We start from the raw sequence: 18,414 nt of genomic DNA, 5'->3' as shown, positions 1-18,414 counted from the left end.
GAAATCAATCAATAAATTTACCCAGATGCTGCAAGTTAACAGATTTACAGAGGTACATTTTTCATGATAAATACTTCTCCCAGTCTGTGCTTGGAAACAGCTTGCAAATAAACATTCTGTATAAAGTCATCCGACAACATACAACCAGAAGAAAATGTTTGGATTTGGGAAGCAGTTCATCCTCGAAGTCCATCTCCTAATTTAGCCCACCTCCCTTCACCTTGCTAATCTTCACTCAACAGCACTAAAATCCCACAAAAAAAAAGCTCGGAAACAGGAGTCAGCAGCTATATCCTGACAATGTATTTAATTATACACTATACAAACGTTTATAGAAAAATTAATCCTTTCTGGCACCTTTATCAGTTGCAGGAAGCCCAGGAGAAGTTGCTTACTGAGATGAGGAGAAATTTCTTCACTCAGAGCAATGAGCCTGTGGAATTCTCTGCCACAGAAAGTAGTTGAGGCCAAAACACAAATGTTTTCGGGAAGGAGTTGGATATATGTCTCAGGGCTAAAAGGATCAAGAATGTGGGGATAAAGTGGAATAGGATATTGAGTTGGATGATCAGCCACAATCATATTTAATAGCAGAGCAGGCTCAAAGGGCATCTGCTCCTAAGTTTCTGCCATCAGTATTTTTCTGCCAGCCTTTGTAAGATGCCATATGATGATCAGAGTTTGTTTGCATTTTTTTTATTACTAAAGGCAGAGAGAAGCAAAAGTCTTCAGTTTTAAAAATAAACATATTTCCTGGTACTTTTTGACTATACCACAGGTATCATTAACAACATGCACATCATCATTTGTGGACATCAACCTTGGTTAACAACAAATGGAAAATGTGCATAATATCTGGAATAGCAGGGATAATAGATACTTTTTTTTAAAACAAAGTGATTAAACTGCACATTGTACTCAGTTGTATTGTACTCAAGGAGCACAACAGAATTCATCTATAGTAGTTCAACACTATTGTGAACTAAGTGGCACTTAGATAATCAAAAAATATACCCTTCAGAGGAGTGGCTTCTATCAAAGATGAAAACCACATCAAGATATACCTGGTGGATTTTTAAAAAAAATAATTTAGAAGGATACCTTGTAGAACATCCTGTCAGCAAACTGCAACATTTCAGCAAAGGCATTGAGCCAGCAGTGCAGGAATGCAAAGAAGGCGAGGAATAGTACCAACACACCTGAAACACAAACAAAAAACAAAGTTTAGGGTAGTTCTAAAAAATTAGCCATGTTGTGATAAATAGAAAAAAAATCTCAATATTAGATCTTTTGCCAATTCATGTTTTACTGAAGAGCAATCCCTGAACTTCACAAGCTGCTAAATTAAGAAAAATAACAAAAAGAAAAAGATTAATTTCAGTCAAATGGAGGTACAGAAAACCACCCTTTCCAGACAATAGAAAGAATACTGCTCAAAGATCTGCGTCAGACCCGTTCTATAAAATGAGCTGCTGAAAGTCTCTGCTAGACTTCAAAATCTCCAAACAGTACTCAAATGACTAGTGTGAACTTTCACACTTGCACTTAGTACTCTAAACTAAATATCAGCGCCATCTGAATCAGCCTGCAGAAGAGGTTTTCCAACTTAAGCTTAGTCCACACTATATTAACATGCTTTGCTCAAATAGTTTAAAAGGAGGCCTGATCTGCTCGAGTGATCTAAATACATTACTGCACCAGTGTCCTCAATTAATTGTGTTTCATGATGTATTCATTGCATCATTCAAAACAAGCACTTCCTGCAGTATGCTCTATGTTTCCACTTTCAGCAACAGAGTGTAAGGATGGTCCATACCTGGCAAAATGGAGTTGAAGATGCAAAGAACGAGGACTTTCAAGCTGAACGGCTCCTTGCTGATGTTTCGAAACAACGGAATACAAAGTCGGACGAAGATATAATAAGCATAAAACAGACAGCCCAGAACCTGAAAAACCAAAAAGATAATTTAGGACGAAAGAACCCAGGGAGAGAATAGGGCCATTTAAAAATCAATGTGACCATCTATGCATGGAACCACAGAAGATGGGGGTGAGATACTAAATTAATATTTTGTGCCAGTATTTACTGTGGAGAACAACATGGAAGTTAGGGAACTTGGGGAAATAAATAGCGATGGCTTAAAAAGAGTTCATATGACAAGTGGTGGTGCTGGGGTCTTAAAATCCTAAGAGGTAGATACATCCCTGGGACCTGAACTGTATAGGAAGCTAAGGAAGAAACTGCCAAGCCCTTTGGGGAGATATTTGTACCACTAACAGCAACATGGGAGGTACCAGAAGACTAGAGGTTGGATAATGTGATGCTATTCTATAAGATAGGCATCAAGGAAAAGCCAGAGAACTACAGACCAGTAAGCCTGGTAGCAATAGTGGGTAAGTCAATGGAGAAGATTCTGAAGGACAGGACTTATATGCATTTGGAAAGGCAAGGACTGATTGGGATCATCAACATGGCTTTGTGTGAAATCGTGTACCACTAACTTGATTGAGTTTTTTTTTGAAAAGGTGACAAAGAAGATTGATGAAGGCAGAACGGTAGCCATTGTCTTTGTGGCCTACAGCAAAGTGTTCAGAAAGGTTCCATGCTGGTTAGCAAGGTTAGATCACATGGAATCTGGGGGATCTAGCCAACTGGATATAAAATTGGCTTGAAGGTAAAAGACAGAGGGTGCTGTCAGAGGATTGCTTTGCAGACTAGAGGCCTGTGACCAGTAATGTGCCACAGGAATCTGTGCTGGGTCCACTACTTATTGTCACTTAGATAATTGATTTGGATGTGATATGAGGAGGTATGGTTACGAAGTTTGAAGATGACATTAAAACAGGTCATCTTGTAGACAGTGAAGGTTACCTCAGAGTACCACAGGACTTTGATCAGATGGGCCAATGGGGCAGAGAATAGCAGATGGAGTTTAATTTAGATAAATGTGAGGTGTTGCTTTTTGTCATGGCAAATCATGGTAAGACTTATACATTTAATCATAGGGCCCTGGGGAGTCCTGCTGAACAAAGAGACCTGGGATTGAAAGTGTACAGTTCCTTAAAGTGAAGTCTCAGGTAGACAGAGTAGTGAAGACATTTGCCTCCATTGGTCAGAACATTGAGTATCAGAGTTGGGATGTCATGTTGCAGTTGTACAGGACATTGGTGAGGTCACTTTTAGAAAACTGCATACAATTCTAGTTGCTCTTCTATAAGAATGATGTTGTTAAACTTTAGAGGCTGCAGAAAAGATTTACAAATATATTGTCAGGACCAGAGGTTTGAGTTATACAGAAAGGCCGAGTAGGCTGGGATATTTTGTCCTTGGAGCAGAGGTTGAGGGCTGACCTTACAGAAGTTTATAAAACCATGAGGGGCATCGACAGGAGAAATAACTACTGTCTTTTTGTTAGGATGTGGGGGGACCCAAAACTAGACGGCATAGGTTTAAGATGAGGGGGAAAGATTTAAAGTTATCCCTCAGATCAGTTTTATCTCACAAACAGTGGTGTGTGTATAGAACAAGCTGCCAGAGGAAGTGGTGGAGGTGGATACAATTACAAATTTAAAAGGCATCAGGATAGGTATATGAATGGGAAGGGTTTAGAGTGATTGCAATGAGGTCAGCCAGCTGGATCTCAAATATCAGTTCCCTGATTAGGGCTGCTAACCTGGTCCAAACAGGGAGCCCTGGCTGATAGACAAACAGAGGTTCTGTTCACTCAGCACCGATTCTGAGGAAGTCAGACCAGTGTCAAGTACAATGCACGTACAAACAAGGGGGGGGGGGGTTCTTGGTGATGGGATACCGGCCTCTGTGGAGTTATTTCAGATGACATGGCCATGCTAGGAAACAAAACAGGTCAGATTGGGATGTGTGATCGGTGCAGAGAAGTTAGCCAGAGTCTTTTTCTGTGCTGTATGACTATTATTTGGAGGTTTTAAAAAAAAAACAATATTTCCACACAGCAATCCAGGGTCACAACAGAAAGAAATACATCTGGCTCATTAATGTGTCCAAGTCATATCAGAGTCAGTACTGCACTGAAAACTTCAAGAGACAGCAGATTTGCATTTTTAATCACCTTGTCATTTCTCATAGATACAGTACAAAGTTGCACACAAATTACTATGAAATACAAACAATTCAGTAGACAAATAGCTGGCCCTGCTCAGCAAGATCCACAAATAGCACAAAGACATAACCTCGAATGTTAATTCTGTTTTTCTCACTACAGAATCTGCATAGCTGAATATTTCTCACATTTTCACTTGCCATTTCATATTTCTAATAGTTGCAGCATCTTATTTTAAGACTAACTGCAAGTTCATTTATAGGGGTGGAAGATGCAAATGTTGGCCATCATGTGGGGATAATTCCCTGTTCATTTTGTAAAGATTTTGACAAGGTAAAGAAGGATACTCTGTTTCTACGAGTTGGTACATCAGTCACTAAGGGTTACAATTTAATTATGGTCAGCAAGATAGTTAGGAGAGAGAGGAGGAGAAACTGCTTTCTTCAATTGTTAGGATTTGGAATGCACTGCCTGGTGGAGGCAGATTTCATAGATGGTCACAAAAGAGAGCTGAGTACTGAAGAGAGCTTTGGAGGCAGGGCTGGACATTGGGATTATCTGGGTAACTCTTCCATGAGTCGTCGTAAACATGAATTGAATGACCTTCTGGAATACTGTTAAATTCTCCAATTCGAAGGGCAAAACAGAGATCAGAGATGCCCAAATACCTGCCGACTTGCAACTGCCACCAGATAGACCTCTATTTCAGTACATCATTGAAGTTCACTCCATTACAGAAATATCAGCGTGTCAGAAATTACTTGGCTTTAAAAATTTTTACCTGAGCAAATTTTGTAGCAACGTAGCTCCACCTAATTGTAGGATTCCTGCATTAAGAAAAATTCAGCAAATATCATAATAGCTTGTTTATTGAAATACAGAATTCCTGCTCACATTAAAAGGAACAGAGTTTGGTTTGTAATATAAAATCATAGGTTCTGCAGTTATTCTGCAGTCTCAAGTCATGATTTAAAACAGATTTATAAATCACTGGGTGTCCTTGTGCATGAATCACAGAAGGTTAGTCTGCAGGTACAACAGGTAATTAGTAAGGCAAATGGAATTGTGTCCTTCACTGCTAAAGGAATTGCGTTTAAAAGCAGGAAGGTGGTGTTGCAACTCTACAGGGTGCTGGTGAGGCCACACCTGGAATACTGCGTGCAGTTTTGGTCTCCTTACTTGAGAAAGGATGTACTGGCACTACAGGGGGTGCAGAGGAGGTTCACTAGGTTGATTTCAGAGTTGAAGGGGTTGGTTTGTAAAAACAGACCAAGTAGACTGGGATTATATTCATTGGAATTCAGAAGGAATGGAGGGGTGGGGCTTACAGAAACAGAATTATGAAGGGAATGGATAAGATAGACGTAGAGAGGATGTTTCCACTGGCAGGTGAAACTAGAACAAGAGGGCATAGCCTCAAAATAGTGGGGGAGCAGATTTAGGATTGAATTGAGTAAAAAAAACTTTTTCACCCAGAGGGTTGTGCATCTATGGAATTCCCTGCCCAGTGAAGTAGTTGATGCTACTTCAGTAAATACTTTTAAAGCGGAGTAAGGTTTTTTTTTGAACAATGAAGGAATTAAGGGTTATGGTGAGAGGGCAGGTAAGTGGAGCTGAGGCCATGAAAAGATCAGCCATGATTTTATTGAATGGCAGTGCAGGCTCAAAGGGCCAGATGGCCTACTCCTAGTTCCTATGTTCTTACGTACAGCTCACCAATAATTAAGCTGGTCCCAGCTTCCTCTGTTCAGGACACAGGCTTGAAACAATGCTTACATCTGCATTCCATTGCATCAAATAAAACAAGTGGAGGAGAGGATCAGGCTTCACGATGATGAAAAAAAAGACGTTGCAACAGTGTAAAGCCAAAAAAAAAGCTAGGCTATTGTACAGTAAATCTTTGGTATCTACAAACCTTGCAGGGTTTTAAACACTGAGCCTAATGTAACAATGCTGTCATTTTAAGAGGTTATTTAGTTCTGGCTTTCAATTTGAAGAAAAATCGTAAGGCAGTAGTGATGAGCTGTCTTGAAGAAAGTACACAATTTGAGGTGCCTTGGGGTTTTTTTTTAAAAAAAAATAAAGTTGGAACAATAGAATCAACCTGGGTTTGGCAAGCTCTCACAGACTAGGCTTCCTAGTTTTCTTGTAGTTTTTAGGTTTTAGTTTTAACCAGAAGCCTTTGGGGTCTCAAAAAGAGTTGGAAGCTTCAGTGAATGACACCTAGCTGCTACACATTGACTCGATCTTTTTCCCCTCCTGGATTGGTGGACTGCATGGGAGAATGCGTGTTTGAATTTGTCTTTTTGCCAAGGGATGTGTTTATGGAAACAGCTAATTAGTAATAGGTATTGGATCTATTATTCAGTTAAGTTTTCCAATCGTTAAGTTATTCTAAATTCCTCCCACTTATCTGTAGTTTAATTATAGTGTTTAGTGTTTTCTTAACATCAAGTAGTTTGATCAACCACAATGCACCTGGAGCATGTCACTTCACATATACCATTAAAATAAGAAAGGGTTAGGGTCTATGCTACCTTCTTAAAATATATTGATGGGGTCTGGTCTGGTCTACAACACTAATAACTTGGAAATAACCTTGTACAACATTTCACTTACCACAAGGGAATCCAGGACAAGAGATCATCTTAAAATTACAATTAGGGCATTTCAGGAACAAAATCAGGAACTTAGTTGTTCAAAAGGCTGAAGTTACATTGATAAATATTAAATCTGATATGTGAAATTGCCAGAGTATCAAGAGGTATGCATCAAATGTAAGGATATGGAGTGGAGATACAGTCTGGCCAGGTCCCGGTAGAACAGGTTTTATAAGCTAAATGGTTTAGTTCTGTTTCAGCTAAAAACTTCAAATAGTTTAGCAGATTACAATTTACACCATACAGACACTGTTCAGATTAGATTAGATTACTTACAGTGTGGAAACAGGCCCTTCGGCCCAACAAGTCCACACTGCCCCACCGAAGCGCAACCCAACCATACCCCTACATTTACCCCTCACCTAACACTATGGGCAATTTAGCACGGCCAATTCACCTGACCTGCACATCTTTGGACTGTGGGAGGAAACCCATGCAGACACGGGGAGAACGTGCAAACTCCACACAATCAGTCACCTGAGGCGGGAATTGAACCTGGGTCTCTGGCACCGTGAAGCAGCAGTGCTAACCACTGTGCCACCGTGCCACCCATACTTGTTCAAAAGGTCAAGTTGTCATTATCCTACCAGACCACAGGGCTGCTTTCTCATTAGAAGGCGCATCTGGTGATAAGTTAAACCTGAGGGTCACCATGCATCAGAAGGGTTGAGAAGGGGAGTCCTTCATGATAACGTCTGCTGGTGTGGTAATTAAATCCATACTGTTAGCATCATTCTGCATCGTAAACCTACCTTCCTAGTCCCTAGAGTGTCAGTTAGCTCAGTTGTATGGACAGCTGGTTTGTGATACAGATTGAGAACAACAGCAGGAGTTCAGTTCCTGCACTGGCTGAGGTTAGCCCCAAGGACTGTCCTTCTGAACCTCTCTCCTCACCTAGCGAACGCAGCTGTCTGTTGTGGTAATACTATGGTGACTTTCCTCAACATTAATAGTTCAAAAAAGATACAGCTGTTACTCATTCAACCAGCTTTCTGATAATGATCTGACTGAATTTACCTGGGATAGCTGTCCCGATATATGAGAGTCGGAGCAAAAAGGAAGTAGAGATAGTGAGAAAACTGTGGTATTTGAACGTCACCTAAGAGAAAGATAAAAACCAAAAGATTAGGATCTCAATGAAGCCTTCAATAGAAAAAAAGCAGCCTATCCAAATGAAATGCTTTTGCAACCATAAATAAAACCAGCTTAATGCAAAATATTGGAATCACTATATAGATATGAATAGGTACATAGCACAAGGGCATTTGTTTCCTTCAGAGTTCTTGAATTTCCTTGTTCTGGTCTGATTTCTCTCACGCACAGATCACAGATCAAGGCTGGAGGTTGCAAGAACCACTTTCTTACTTCTAAGTAATAGCTAAACATGCCAAGCAGCAACAATGAAATAGCTTGTTTCACTTCTGCTAAGGTAAGCTTTGACCCCATGACTAAGAATTAGATCTTAGCCCGAACGATTATACTGCATCAGCGTAAGAAATACTGATAATGATAAATAGATTGGAACCTTATAATCAGCCTGAGCAAAAAATTAACCACAGAGTTTGCTCCCACAATATCTGTACGATGAGTTCTTAACATTAGCCACGTTAGCATATAGGATTTCCCAACTGAAGCGTACAGAGTCTAGCTATGATACACAAACAGAAACACGGAAAATAGGAACAAATGTAGGAATTTCAACCCTTTGAGCTAGCTCCATCATTCAATATGATCATAGTTGATCATCCAACTCAGGACCCTGGTCCTGCTTTCTCCACTACCTAAGAGTCATAGAGTCCCTACAATGCAGACTGAGGCCATTTAGTCTGCACCAACCATCTGAAAAGCAAACCATTCTATCCCCGTAACCCCACATTTGTCACAGCTAATCCATTTAGTCTACATACTACAGGGCAATTCAGCATGACTGACTCACCTAACCTTTACATCTTTGGACTGTGGAAGGAAACCAGAGCACCCGACAGAAATCCACGCAGACACAGGGAGAACATGCCAACTCCACACAGGCAGTCACTCAAGGTTGGAATTGAGCCAGAGTCCCTGGTGCTGTGTGCTAGCCACTGTGCAATGTATTTTGCTCCATTACTGGCAATGCAACACTCCCTACAAACTCTGGTTCTTGTCTCCCAAAAGTCAGACATCCTAAATCAAATAATAGTATAGTACTGGAGGATGGCATTCAGTCCGTCAAGTCTATGCTGGTTCTGTTCCTTCATTCACTTACCAAATTCCCTTTGAAATTGGTAGCGACCACCCCATTCAGAGTTACACGACAAATGCTAACCACTTATTGTGCAAAAGGGGAATCACAACACAGAAAACAGGAATAGGTCAACTGATAATTGAGCCTGCTCTACAATTCAACATGATCATGGCTGATCCTTCCCCTTGTGCTCTCTCCACATACCTCTCGACACATTTAGAGCCCAGGAATGTAATTTTCTCTCAAATATATTCAGTAGCCTCATTTCAAAAGCATTCTGGGCTGGTGGATTCCATAATTTCCTACTCGGGGAACAAAGGCATCTGACTTAATTTCTAAAATGCTTCCCACATACACAGACTGGAGATCAGAGTCTGCCCCTCATTCCTGATGAAGGGCTTATGCCCAAACGTCAATTATCCTGCTCCTCGGATGCTGCCTGACTGCCTGCTTTTCCAGCACCACACTCTCGACTCCGATTTCCAACTGTAGTCCTCACTTTCCCTCAACTAGTTGTGCTTTTATTTGTCTACCTTATTGAAAGCATTCCATACAAGCAAATATTTTACCATTAGATTGGTCTTTGACATTTTCTCTCTTTGCTTGGACTATGGCCTGACTTGCTGTTTATTGTAGTTTCATCGGCCTTCCACTTTTCTTTCTCACATTTACATCCATTTCCCTCAGGTTCTTGTCCACCACCAATCTAGTTTAAACTTTTCCCCACGTTACGAAAAACAGCCCATATTGTTCCAGATTCTGCTGGGGCACAATCTGATCTGCCCAGAATCATTAAAGGATAATGAAGGAAAGCTGTGTGTCGAACCTGAGAGAATGGGTGAGATTCTGAATGATTACTTTGCATCAGTGTCACTGAGGAGAGGAACATGATGAATGTTGAGATTAGAGATAAGTTTGTTTAGTCTGGATCATATTGACATAAAGAGGGAAGATGTGTTGGGTAGGCTAGAGGTTATTGAAGTGACAAATCCCCAGGACAGGATGGGATCTATTCTAGGTTGCTGAGGGAGGAGAGATAGAGGAAATAACTGGGGCCCTGACAGATATCCTTGTGGCATCCTTAAACACAGGTGAGGTGCTGGAAGACTGGAAGGTTGCTCACGTTGCACCCTTGTACAAGAAGGGTAGTAGGAATATTCCAGGTAACAACAGACCAGCGAGCCGGACGTCAGTGGTGGGAAAGTTGCTGGAGAAGATACTGAAGGATAGGATCTATTTATGGGCTTATCAGTGATAGGTAACATGGTTTTGTGCAGGGGAGATCATGCCTTACCAACTTAATAGAGTTCTTTGAGGAAGTGACCAAGTTAATAGATGAAGGAAGGGCTGTTGATGTCAGAAACATGGACTTTAGTAAGGCGTTTGATAAGGTTCCCTGTGGTAAACTAATACAGAAAGTGAAGGTGTGCAGGGTGTTCTAGCTAGGTGGATAAAGAACTGGTTGAGCAACAGGAGACAGAGAGTAGTAGTTGAAGAGAGTTTCTCGAAATGAAGAAAGGTGACCAGTGGTGTTCCACAGGGGGTCAGTGTTGGGGCCACTGTTGTGTGTAATATACATAAATGATCTGGAAAAGAGCACTGTTGGTATGATCAGCAAGTTTGCAGATGGTACGAAGATTGGTGGAGTAGCAGAAAGCATAAGGGACTGTCAAAGAATACAGGAGGATATAGATAGACTGAAGAGTTGGGCGGAGAAGTGGCAGAAGGAATTCAATCTGGATAAATGTGAGGTGATGTATTTACGCAAGTCTAATTCTAGAGCGAATTATACAATGAATGGAAGAGCATTGGGAAAAGTTGATGGGCAGAGAGATCTGGGAGTGCAGGTCCATTGCACCCTGAAGATTGCTGCACAGGTAGATAGTGTGGTCAAGGCAGCATATGGTATGATTGCCTTCATTGGACGGGGTATTGAGTGTAAGAGCTGGCAAATCAAGTTAAGATTGTACAAGACATTGGCATTTAGAATACTGTGTACAGTTCTGGTCGCCACATTACCAAAAGCATGTGGACACTTTGGAGAGGGTGCAAAGATGATTTACGAGGATGTTGCCTTGTATGGAAGGTGCTAGCTATGAAGAGAGGTTGAGTAGGTTAGGTTTGTTTTCATTAGAAAAAAGGAGATTGAGGGGGACCTGATTGAGGCTTACAAAATCATACAGGGTGGATAGAGATAAGCTTTTTTCCCCAGGGTGAAGGATTCAATAACAAGAGGTCACGCTTTTAAGGTGAGGGGTGAAAAGTTTAAGGGCATACACGAGGCAAGTACTTTACATAGAGGGTGGTGGGTGTCTGGAACATGTTGCCAGCAGAGGTGGTAGAGGCAGGCACGGTAGATGCATTTAAGATGCGCCTGGACAAATGCGTGAGTAGGTGGGCAGCAGAGGGATACAGATGCTTGGGAATTGGGTGACAGATTTAGACAGTAGATTTGGATTAGTTCAGACTTGGAGGGCCGAAGGGCCTGTTCCTGGGCTGTACATTTTCTTGGTTCTTTGTTCAGCCCGATGCCTCAAGAATATAAAATCTCTCCCTCCTTTACCATCCTGCCAATTATTCATGCAGTCCATTCTCTTACTAATGAACCCGTTAGCACGTGACATTAGGAATAAACCTGAGATTACTGCTATCCCTGCTTGCATGACCTGACCCCTCTTTTTGCTGAAGTTATTGGTATCAACATGGACCATGACTGCTGGCTGTTTTTCCTCTCCTTTTGGAATATCCTGCAGGAGTTCAGTAACAGCCGTGACCCTGGCACCAGAGAGGCAACATGTCATCCTGCTGTTACATTTGCAGCTGCAGAAACATAGATTCCCCTTGAAACGGAATTCTCTTTCTCCCATGGTTTTCTGTCCCATCTTGCACAGCTGAGTCACTCCTGATGCTATAGAATTAGTTTCTCAAGAGAATGCAGCAAGAACCATTTTCCTCAGTAGTATCCAAAAAAATAAAAACTGTTCAAAAAGAACATGGACCAGGGGATGCCTCCACAAACTTGCTTTTACTCAATCTAGTAGTTACCCATTCCCTTTCGGTCCATCCACTCCTTACCTGGAGTGCAACCATCTCACTGTACAACGATGCACAAAGATGATAGCATTGCAGATACTCTACCTTGCACACCAGATCCAAAATGTGGAAATTAACAGCTGGAGACACTTCCTGCCTATTACCCAGGCTCTTTTAACAATCACCTCAATCTGTTCTCACCCATTAATCACCCTTCAAGAACTGCAAAAATTTTTTTATTCACTCTACCTCCATAGTTAATGACATCAATCTTATCAAATCTCCTCTTAGCTTTCTCTCTTCCAAAATGAACAATCCAAATTTTTATTTTTTAACAATCTACTGTGATCTCCCACACCCGAAACTTCCAGTAAATCTCAGTCTTAAAACCTTCATCCATATTCTTAAAAATTATGACATGTATTGTCTCTCCTTATTCTCTCTCATTTCTCTGCACTGAATTTAATCAAGAATAAGGCTTTCAGCCTATAGGGGTTTCCAATAGGCATCAAAAATATCTTCCACCGTTTATTAAAAATTCTGCTGTCTGGTGTAAACAGACATGCAACATGGTGTTGTATTGTGATGTGGCCTTGTAACAGTTGGAATGTACATTTTGGAACATTACAAAATAGCTCACTGTCATTGACACTAAAATAAATAACAGCAAGTCTGTGTTGTGTCAGGCCCTTCACAATCTGATAGAAGGTTCTTTGCCCCAGAGTTCTGCTGCACTATGGCACATATCTCTCTTGTCCTTCTACTGGAGTCCTCATGAGTTTATTTATGCATAAAGGGAATAGCAAAATACTATGTTACAAATTATTCTCACCTCAAAGAATTTTTATCAGTGCTCTGACCTTGCTGGCAAATAATTTGTCCTCCCATAGAATCTTGGCCAATTGAAGGTTGAGGGGATAAGACCAGGATGGGAAACTCTTTTGATAATCCAGACAGTCTCCAGTCACTTCAAGTTGTTTCATTTGAGTTTTGTCTGAAGGCTGTGGAGCTGACTTCAGAATGGAAAACAGCATTCACTTGACAGTCCTGTCACTGTCAAGAGGCAAAGGCACTGCTGATGGAAATTCTGTAGTGCCCTTACTGCTACTAATACACAATTCAGGTTTTATTGCAGTACATGCGTATGGTGACAACTGCTCTGAACCATCTTGAGTTGACTTGCAGAGATCCTAGTTATCCAGTCACTGCCATAGTTTGTAGAATGCTGATCTGGCAAAGGCGATCCAATATTCAATCTCTTTTGTCAATTGAGATCCTTATGAAAGGGGTATGGAAAGTGCTCAACATACAGCCGAGAGTTCTCCTTCAAAATATATGGGATGTAGACTATTTGGGTGACCAAGTGTGGATTGATACACCTGTTTCATTTTAACAACATTCAAGGACTTGTTAAATTATAAATTATGGAAAGTGATTTCTCAGAAAAAGGAGACGATACCAGGAATACAAATTCCTGACAAGAGCTCGGGAGCATCAAGGGATAAAGCATGATTGTGTTCCCCAAAGTGAGGGAGACAAGGACAAAAAAGCAATAGAAATAATTAACCATGAAAATCAAAACCAGAAATATTTGTTTTAAGACTGGTATTAAAACGATCTGAGATTTCAAATCTTATTCACAATCAGCTGCACAGGTATAAGCATGGGATAAACAGACAAGTCTTTAACCATTACAAATCTCGACAGATTGTTTCAATTGAGCTTTTTAGGAGATGCAACCCTAATAAATGCATTAATATACTATAAGTCAGTTCTTAAACTATCTGAAAAGACAGACTCTTCTAGTCTGAGGTTTGGGCCCACTCCCACCTCACTGCTTTTAAAAAAATAAAGAGAAAGGTAAAAATATTCACTCACTGTTCTTTTCTTTATTTGACATCACTCTGCTGAAATTTTCCCGTATGAAGGAATGGGCTTTCATCATCAGGCGAACCTAAGGAGCTCAAACAGACCACTATCATGAATCTTAAGTCAAGCCACTTTGGAATTATAACACTTGACCAACACATTTCATTCTTTACATACAAATGGTGGATGCTTACAATCTCACTGCCAGTTAGATTCTATGGCAAGAAGAGCAGTGGATCCTTTACCTATTTGAATACTATAGCCATGCACTTTGGGAAACTGACTGGTACTATTTTTCAGTGGAAAAATCCCCTCAAAATGATATTAGAAATCTATAAACTACAGGTATTTCTTGTATAACATGAGAACTGTGTTCTTGTGCAAAATCACATTCCAAAAATAAACACTATACCTATACACAGTAGAAATGCTGCTTTATCCAAACAGCTATCAGTATTCGTCAATCTTGTTATAGCCAATTTGCATTGACAGAACATGTGTAATAGCAGAAATTCCTGTATAGGCTGCATTACAAAATACACAAATCCTTTTTTTAAAAAAAAAATTCATGCACTCCTACACTGCCTAGGCCAACATTAATCACGTAACCTTAATAGCCCTCAACAAGGTGGTAGTGAGAAGCTTCTTGAATTCTCAGGCAGTCTCACTTTCAGGTCTGTTCCCTGATTCTGCACAAGCAACCATATACACAAGGATACACAGGCCTCAAATGCCATGCCATTTTGCTTATTTTATTCACAGAACTTTACTGCTTGCTCAGGAAATCCTGACGTTGTACCAGACCTTGCAGCTTTAACATGTCCTGCATATGCAAGGAAAGGAGGTTATGGGAAATTTAAGGAGTGGGGATGCATGGGAATGGGTGCATGGGTGTGTTGAGGTCAGGGAAGGGGATTGTTGGTTTAGAACAGCACAATTTGGTTCACATGAATTTCTCCTAAGACAACTATCACAGCCAGGCATAATCAAATGAGGAGAATGGAAGAGATAACGTGTGTGGAATGAACTTCCTGAGGAAGTGGTGAATGAGGGTATAACATTTAAAGAACATTTGGGTAGGTACATGAATAGGAAAGGTATGACGGGATATGGGTCAAAAGCAGACAGGTGGGACGAGTTTAGTTTCGGATTATGTTCAGCATGGACTGGTTGGACCGAAGGATCTGTTTCCATGCTGTCTGACTCTAGAACAGTGAATAACAAATACCCACCACAATGCTATGCCATTCTCACACTAGGACACTGGTCATGAGGGATCCTTAGCAAGAGTTATTGAAATCAAAAGACATATTTGATCATTTGTCTGAATAAGTCAGTACGAATAGTTACTAGCTTCAAAATGAAACATTCCAGGGAAAGGGCAACTTTGAAGTGAAGAAAGTAATGAGATATGAAAAGGAAGAGCAGAATATGGCAGATGCTTGCAACCAAAAAGAAAATACTGGTATTTCCTTCGATCAGAAAATTGCTATGTTGCCAATCTGAAACCTGAATTCTGCTTAATTCTCCACAGATATTACCAAACTTGCTGTGTACTTCCAACATTTCTTTTTTATATAATGGAATTGTTTTTCTCCTATAGTTTCTTCAGTATTCTTCCTACAGATCATGAGGTAGTAAACCCAATTTACAAATCCTCAGAAATAAGTCTTGGCAGCATAAATGCCAAAAACAAGCTCGAAAATTTGAATTACTAACAAAAAAAAAGGACACGATGTGGAGATGGCAGAGTTGGACTGGGGTGGACAAGATGAAAAATCAAACGACAATAGATTATAATCCAACAGGCTTTTTGAAATTGCAAGCTTTCAGAGCTCAGTCCCTTCCTCAGACATGGTATGACAGACAGGTATAAGACACAGTATTTATAAGTAAAAAGTTAACTTTAAAGCTAGCTGCCCTTGTTGAATCCTTTAATCAGTTAGGAGATAGATTGCTGATTAAAATGCAAAATTCAGATTCCTTTCACATCTTGGTCCTAAGGTAATTAAAGGATAAACCAAACCCTATTAGAGAATACCAACCTGTTCTAATATAACAATGAAACGGGAGGCTGGAGGTAGACGAAAATGAATAACTGTGTAGACTGGGGCAGCCCAAAGGCCCACTATCTGGAACAACAAAAATAATGCACCAAAGAACACCATACGTAAAACTTTATGTTTTGATGCATAGTATCCGAACGCCCATTGCAGAAACAAGCCATATGGAATGAGTAGTGTAGACAGGAACATACAGAGCCAGGTGGAAATGACAATGGGAAATTTTCCAAAGGCATAAACCAACAGATCGAAGTCAAGGACCAGCCTGCAAAAAGGAAGAATAGCAATCAAGGTAAAGACAACCAAGGTATTAAATAAATACGTACAGGTGTTTCTTCAGTCATTCAGTCACAGTACTACAGTCTCATTACTTTAAAAAGTGATAACCAGTTCAAGGTTGCAGTTGACCATTAACTTGTCAAACACAGCAAGGAATGGACAAAAATTGCTGGCCTTTGTAGTAATTCACATATGTATGGAAGAGTAATTTAAAAAATGCTATAAAAATCAGCACCTAAACCAGTTTACTCAAGTTGTGTGTCAGTGTACATTCTATAAGATATTCTTTTTCAACACTTCAGACTGCAACCAGTACTACCTGTACCCATGATAAAACAGCAGTCACCAACATTTCACTTTGGTGCCGCACAACTCAAAATGCTGCCATTGACATACAACCTTGAACTGAAGGGGGTAGTACAGGTTCAGGTACACATCATTACAGAATACTATCACTGTATCAATTTGATGAATGAATTGAAACATAGAATTTCTCCCACCCAGACTAAAACATCAGTTCAAGGGAAACAAGCAATTTCTAAAACAAAATCTAAATGCAATAGAACAACTGTTCCATTGATCTGATAATTAGTCATACAGATAAGTTGGTCCAACTTTTCTAGTTTGTCCAACAGTTACAGCTGACCTCATCATTCATTTTAAAACTGGACTGAAACAAAACATACAAGGAGGTTAACGCACAAAAGAAAAATAGTCATTTACATATAGTTCAACAGAAGTGGGCAAAGTAGTTGGCTACAGCTGAGGGCCCTGCCAACCCCGTGGTGGGGAATCCTCAGGTGAGAAAACAGAAGTGGAAATTTCTTAAGGACCTTCCTAGGGAACTGGTATTATCAGAACAGATGCAATGGAGACAGAGACAGGGAGAATGGAATGAAGTCTTTATCGGAAGCAGAGCAAGATGTCTGCCAAGTCATTGGGTTTGTAATGAATATCGGTGGCCGATCTATCCCCAAAAAACGGAGACTAAACATGTTGAGGAAGGGAGGTGTCAGAGATAGACCAGGTGGAGGTGAGGAGAGGTAGAAATTGGAAGCAAAATTGCTAAACGTTTCCAATTCCAAGCAAAAGAGGGAGGCAGCAGCAATGATATAATTGATGTACTGAACAAAGAGCGATGGGGACGCATCCCAAGTAAAATTGGAACAAGAAATGTTCCACAAATCCCAGAGATACAGGCATAACTGGTGTCCATTCAGGTAACCCACTGCTATACACCCTTTCAATCCACAAGCCTGCAGATCCAAAAGATCATTCTGCCATCAGCACCAAAATGCCAGCAGGAGAGGTATATTTCCCTCCTCTCCCTTGTGAGCACTCAGCTGGGACCATCCCCACTGAGACACCCTGGTCCTCTTCTCCCCCACTCCCACCATCTCAGTTTAATTTAGATAAATGTGAGGTGTGGTGTTTTGGAAAGGCAAATCAGGGCGAGACATATACACTTAATGGAAAAGGCCCTGGGATGCTGCCAAACAGAGACCTTGGGGTGCAGGTTCATAGTTCATGGAGGGTGGAGTCGCAGGTAGACGGGGCTTTAGTAACTTTACCTTTATTGGTCAGTGCATTGAGTATAGGAATTGGGAGGTCATACTGCGGCTGTACTGGACATCGGTGAGGCCACTATTTGGAATACTGCATTCAATTCTGGTCTCTGTATTAATAGGAAAAATGTTGTGAAACTTGAAAGGATTCAGAAAAGATTTACAAGGATGTTGCCAGGTTTGAAGAGTTTGAACTAAAGACGGAGGCTAAATAGACTGGTGCTATTTTCAAAGGAGTTCGGAGGCGGAGGTGGAGGGGCGAATTTACAGAAGTTTCTAAAATCACAAAGGGCAAAGATATGCTAAATAGCCAAGGTCTTTTTTTATCTCCCAGGAATTTTGGGGAGCAAAAAAACTGTAAAACTAGAGTTCATGGGTTTCAGCGAGAGGGGAAAGATTTAAAAGGATCCCAAGCAGCAACTTTTTCATGCAGGGGATGGTGCATATATGGAATGAGATGCCAGAGGAAGCACTGACAAATGGGAGTAGATTAATTTCGGATACCTCGTCAGCATGGACGAGTTCGACCAAAGGGTCTGTTTCCATGCTGCTCATCTCTATGAAGCTATGACAATCACTGAAATAACGCTTGTCTGTTTACTTCTATCCTCACCATCCAAAGCCCCAGACACATGTTCCCGG

General features: G+C 40.7%; 1 protein-coding gene across 10 annotated transcripts in view; it reads right to left on the bottom strand.

Annotated features, from left to right (window-relative positions):
• The window catches only part of soat1 (sterol O-acyltransferase 1), a 104,753-nt gene that overhangs the window by 8,032 nt on the left and 78,307 nt on the right, over positions 1-18,414 (bottom strand). For all 10 annotated transcript variants that reach the window (XM_072573686.1, XM_072573683.1, XM_072573687.1 and 7 more), the window contains 6 exons: positions 15,911-16,193; positions 13,875-13,950; positions 7,757-7,838; positions 4,861-4,906; positions 1,817-1,946; positions 1,102-1,199 (listed from right to left, as the gene is read on the bottom strand). In XM_072573686.1, the coding sequence (XP_072429787.1) occupies positions 1,102-1,199; positions 1,817-1,946; positions 4,861-4,906; positions 7,757-7,838; positions 13,875-13,950; positions 15,911-16,193 (715 nt within the window). The remainder of the gene's footprint in view (positions 1-1,101; positions 1,200-1,816; positions 1,947-4,860; positions 4,907-7,756; positions 7,839-13,874; positions 13,951-15,910; positions 16,194-18,414) is intronic.

The sequence above is a fragment of the Chiloscyllium punctatum genome, chromosome 7, assembly GCF_047496795.1.
Source record: "Chiloscyllium punctatum isolate Juve2018m chromosome 7, sChiPun1.3, whole genome shotgun sequence".
Lineage (NCBI taxonomy): Eukaryota > Metazoa > Chordata > Chondrichthyes > Orectolobiformes > Hemiscylliidae > Chiloscyllium > Chiloscyllium punctatum.
This window is presented reverse-complemented; position numbering and strand designations above follow the sequence as displayed.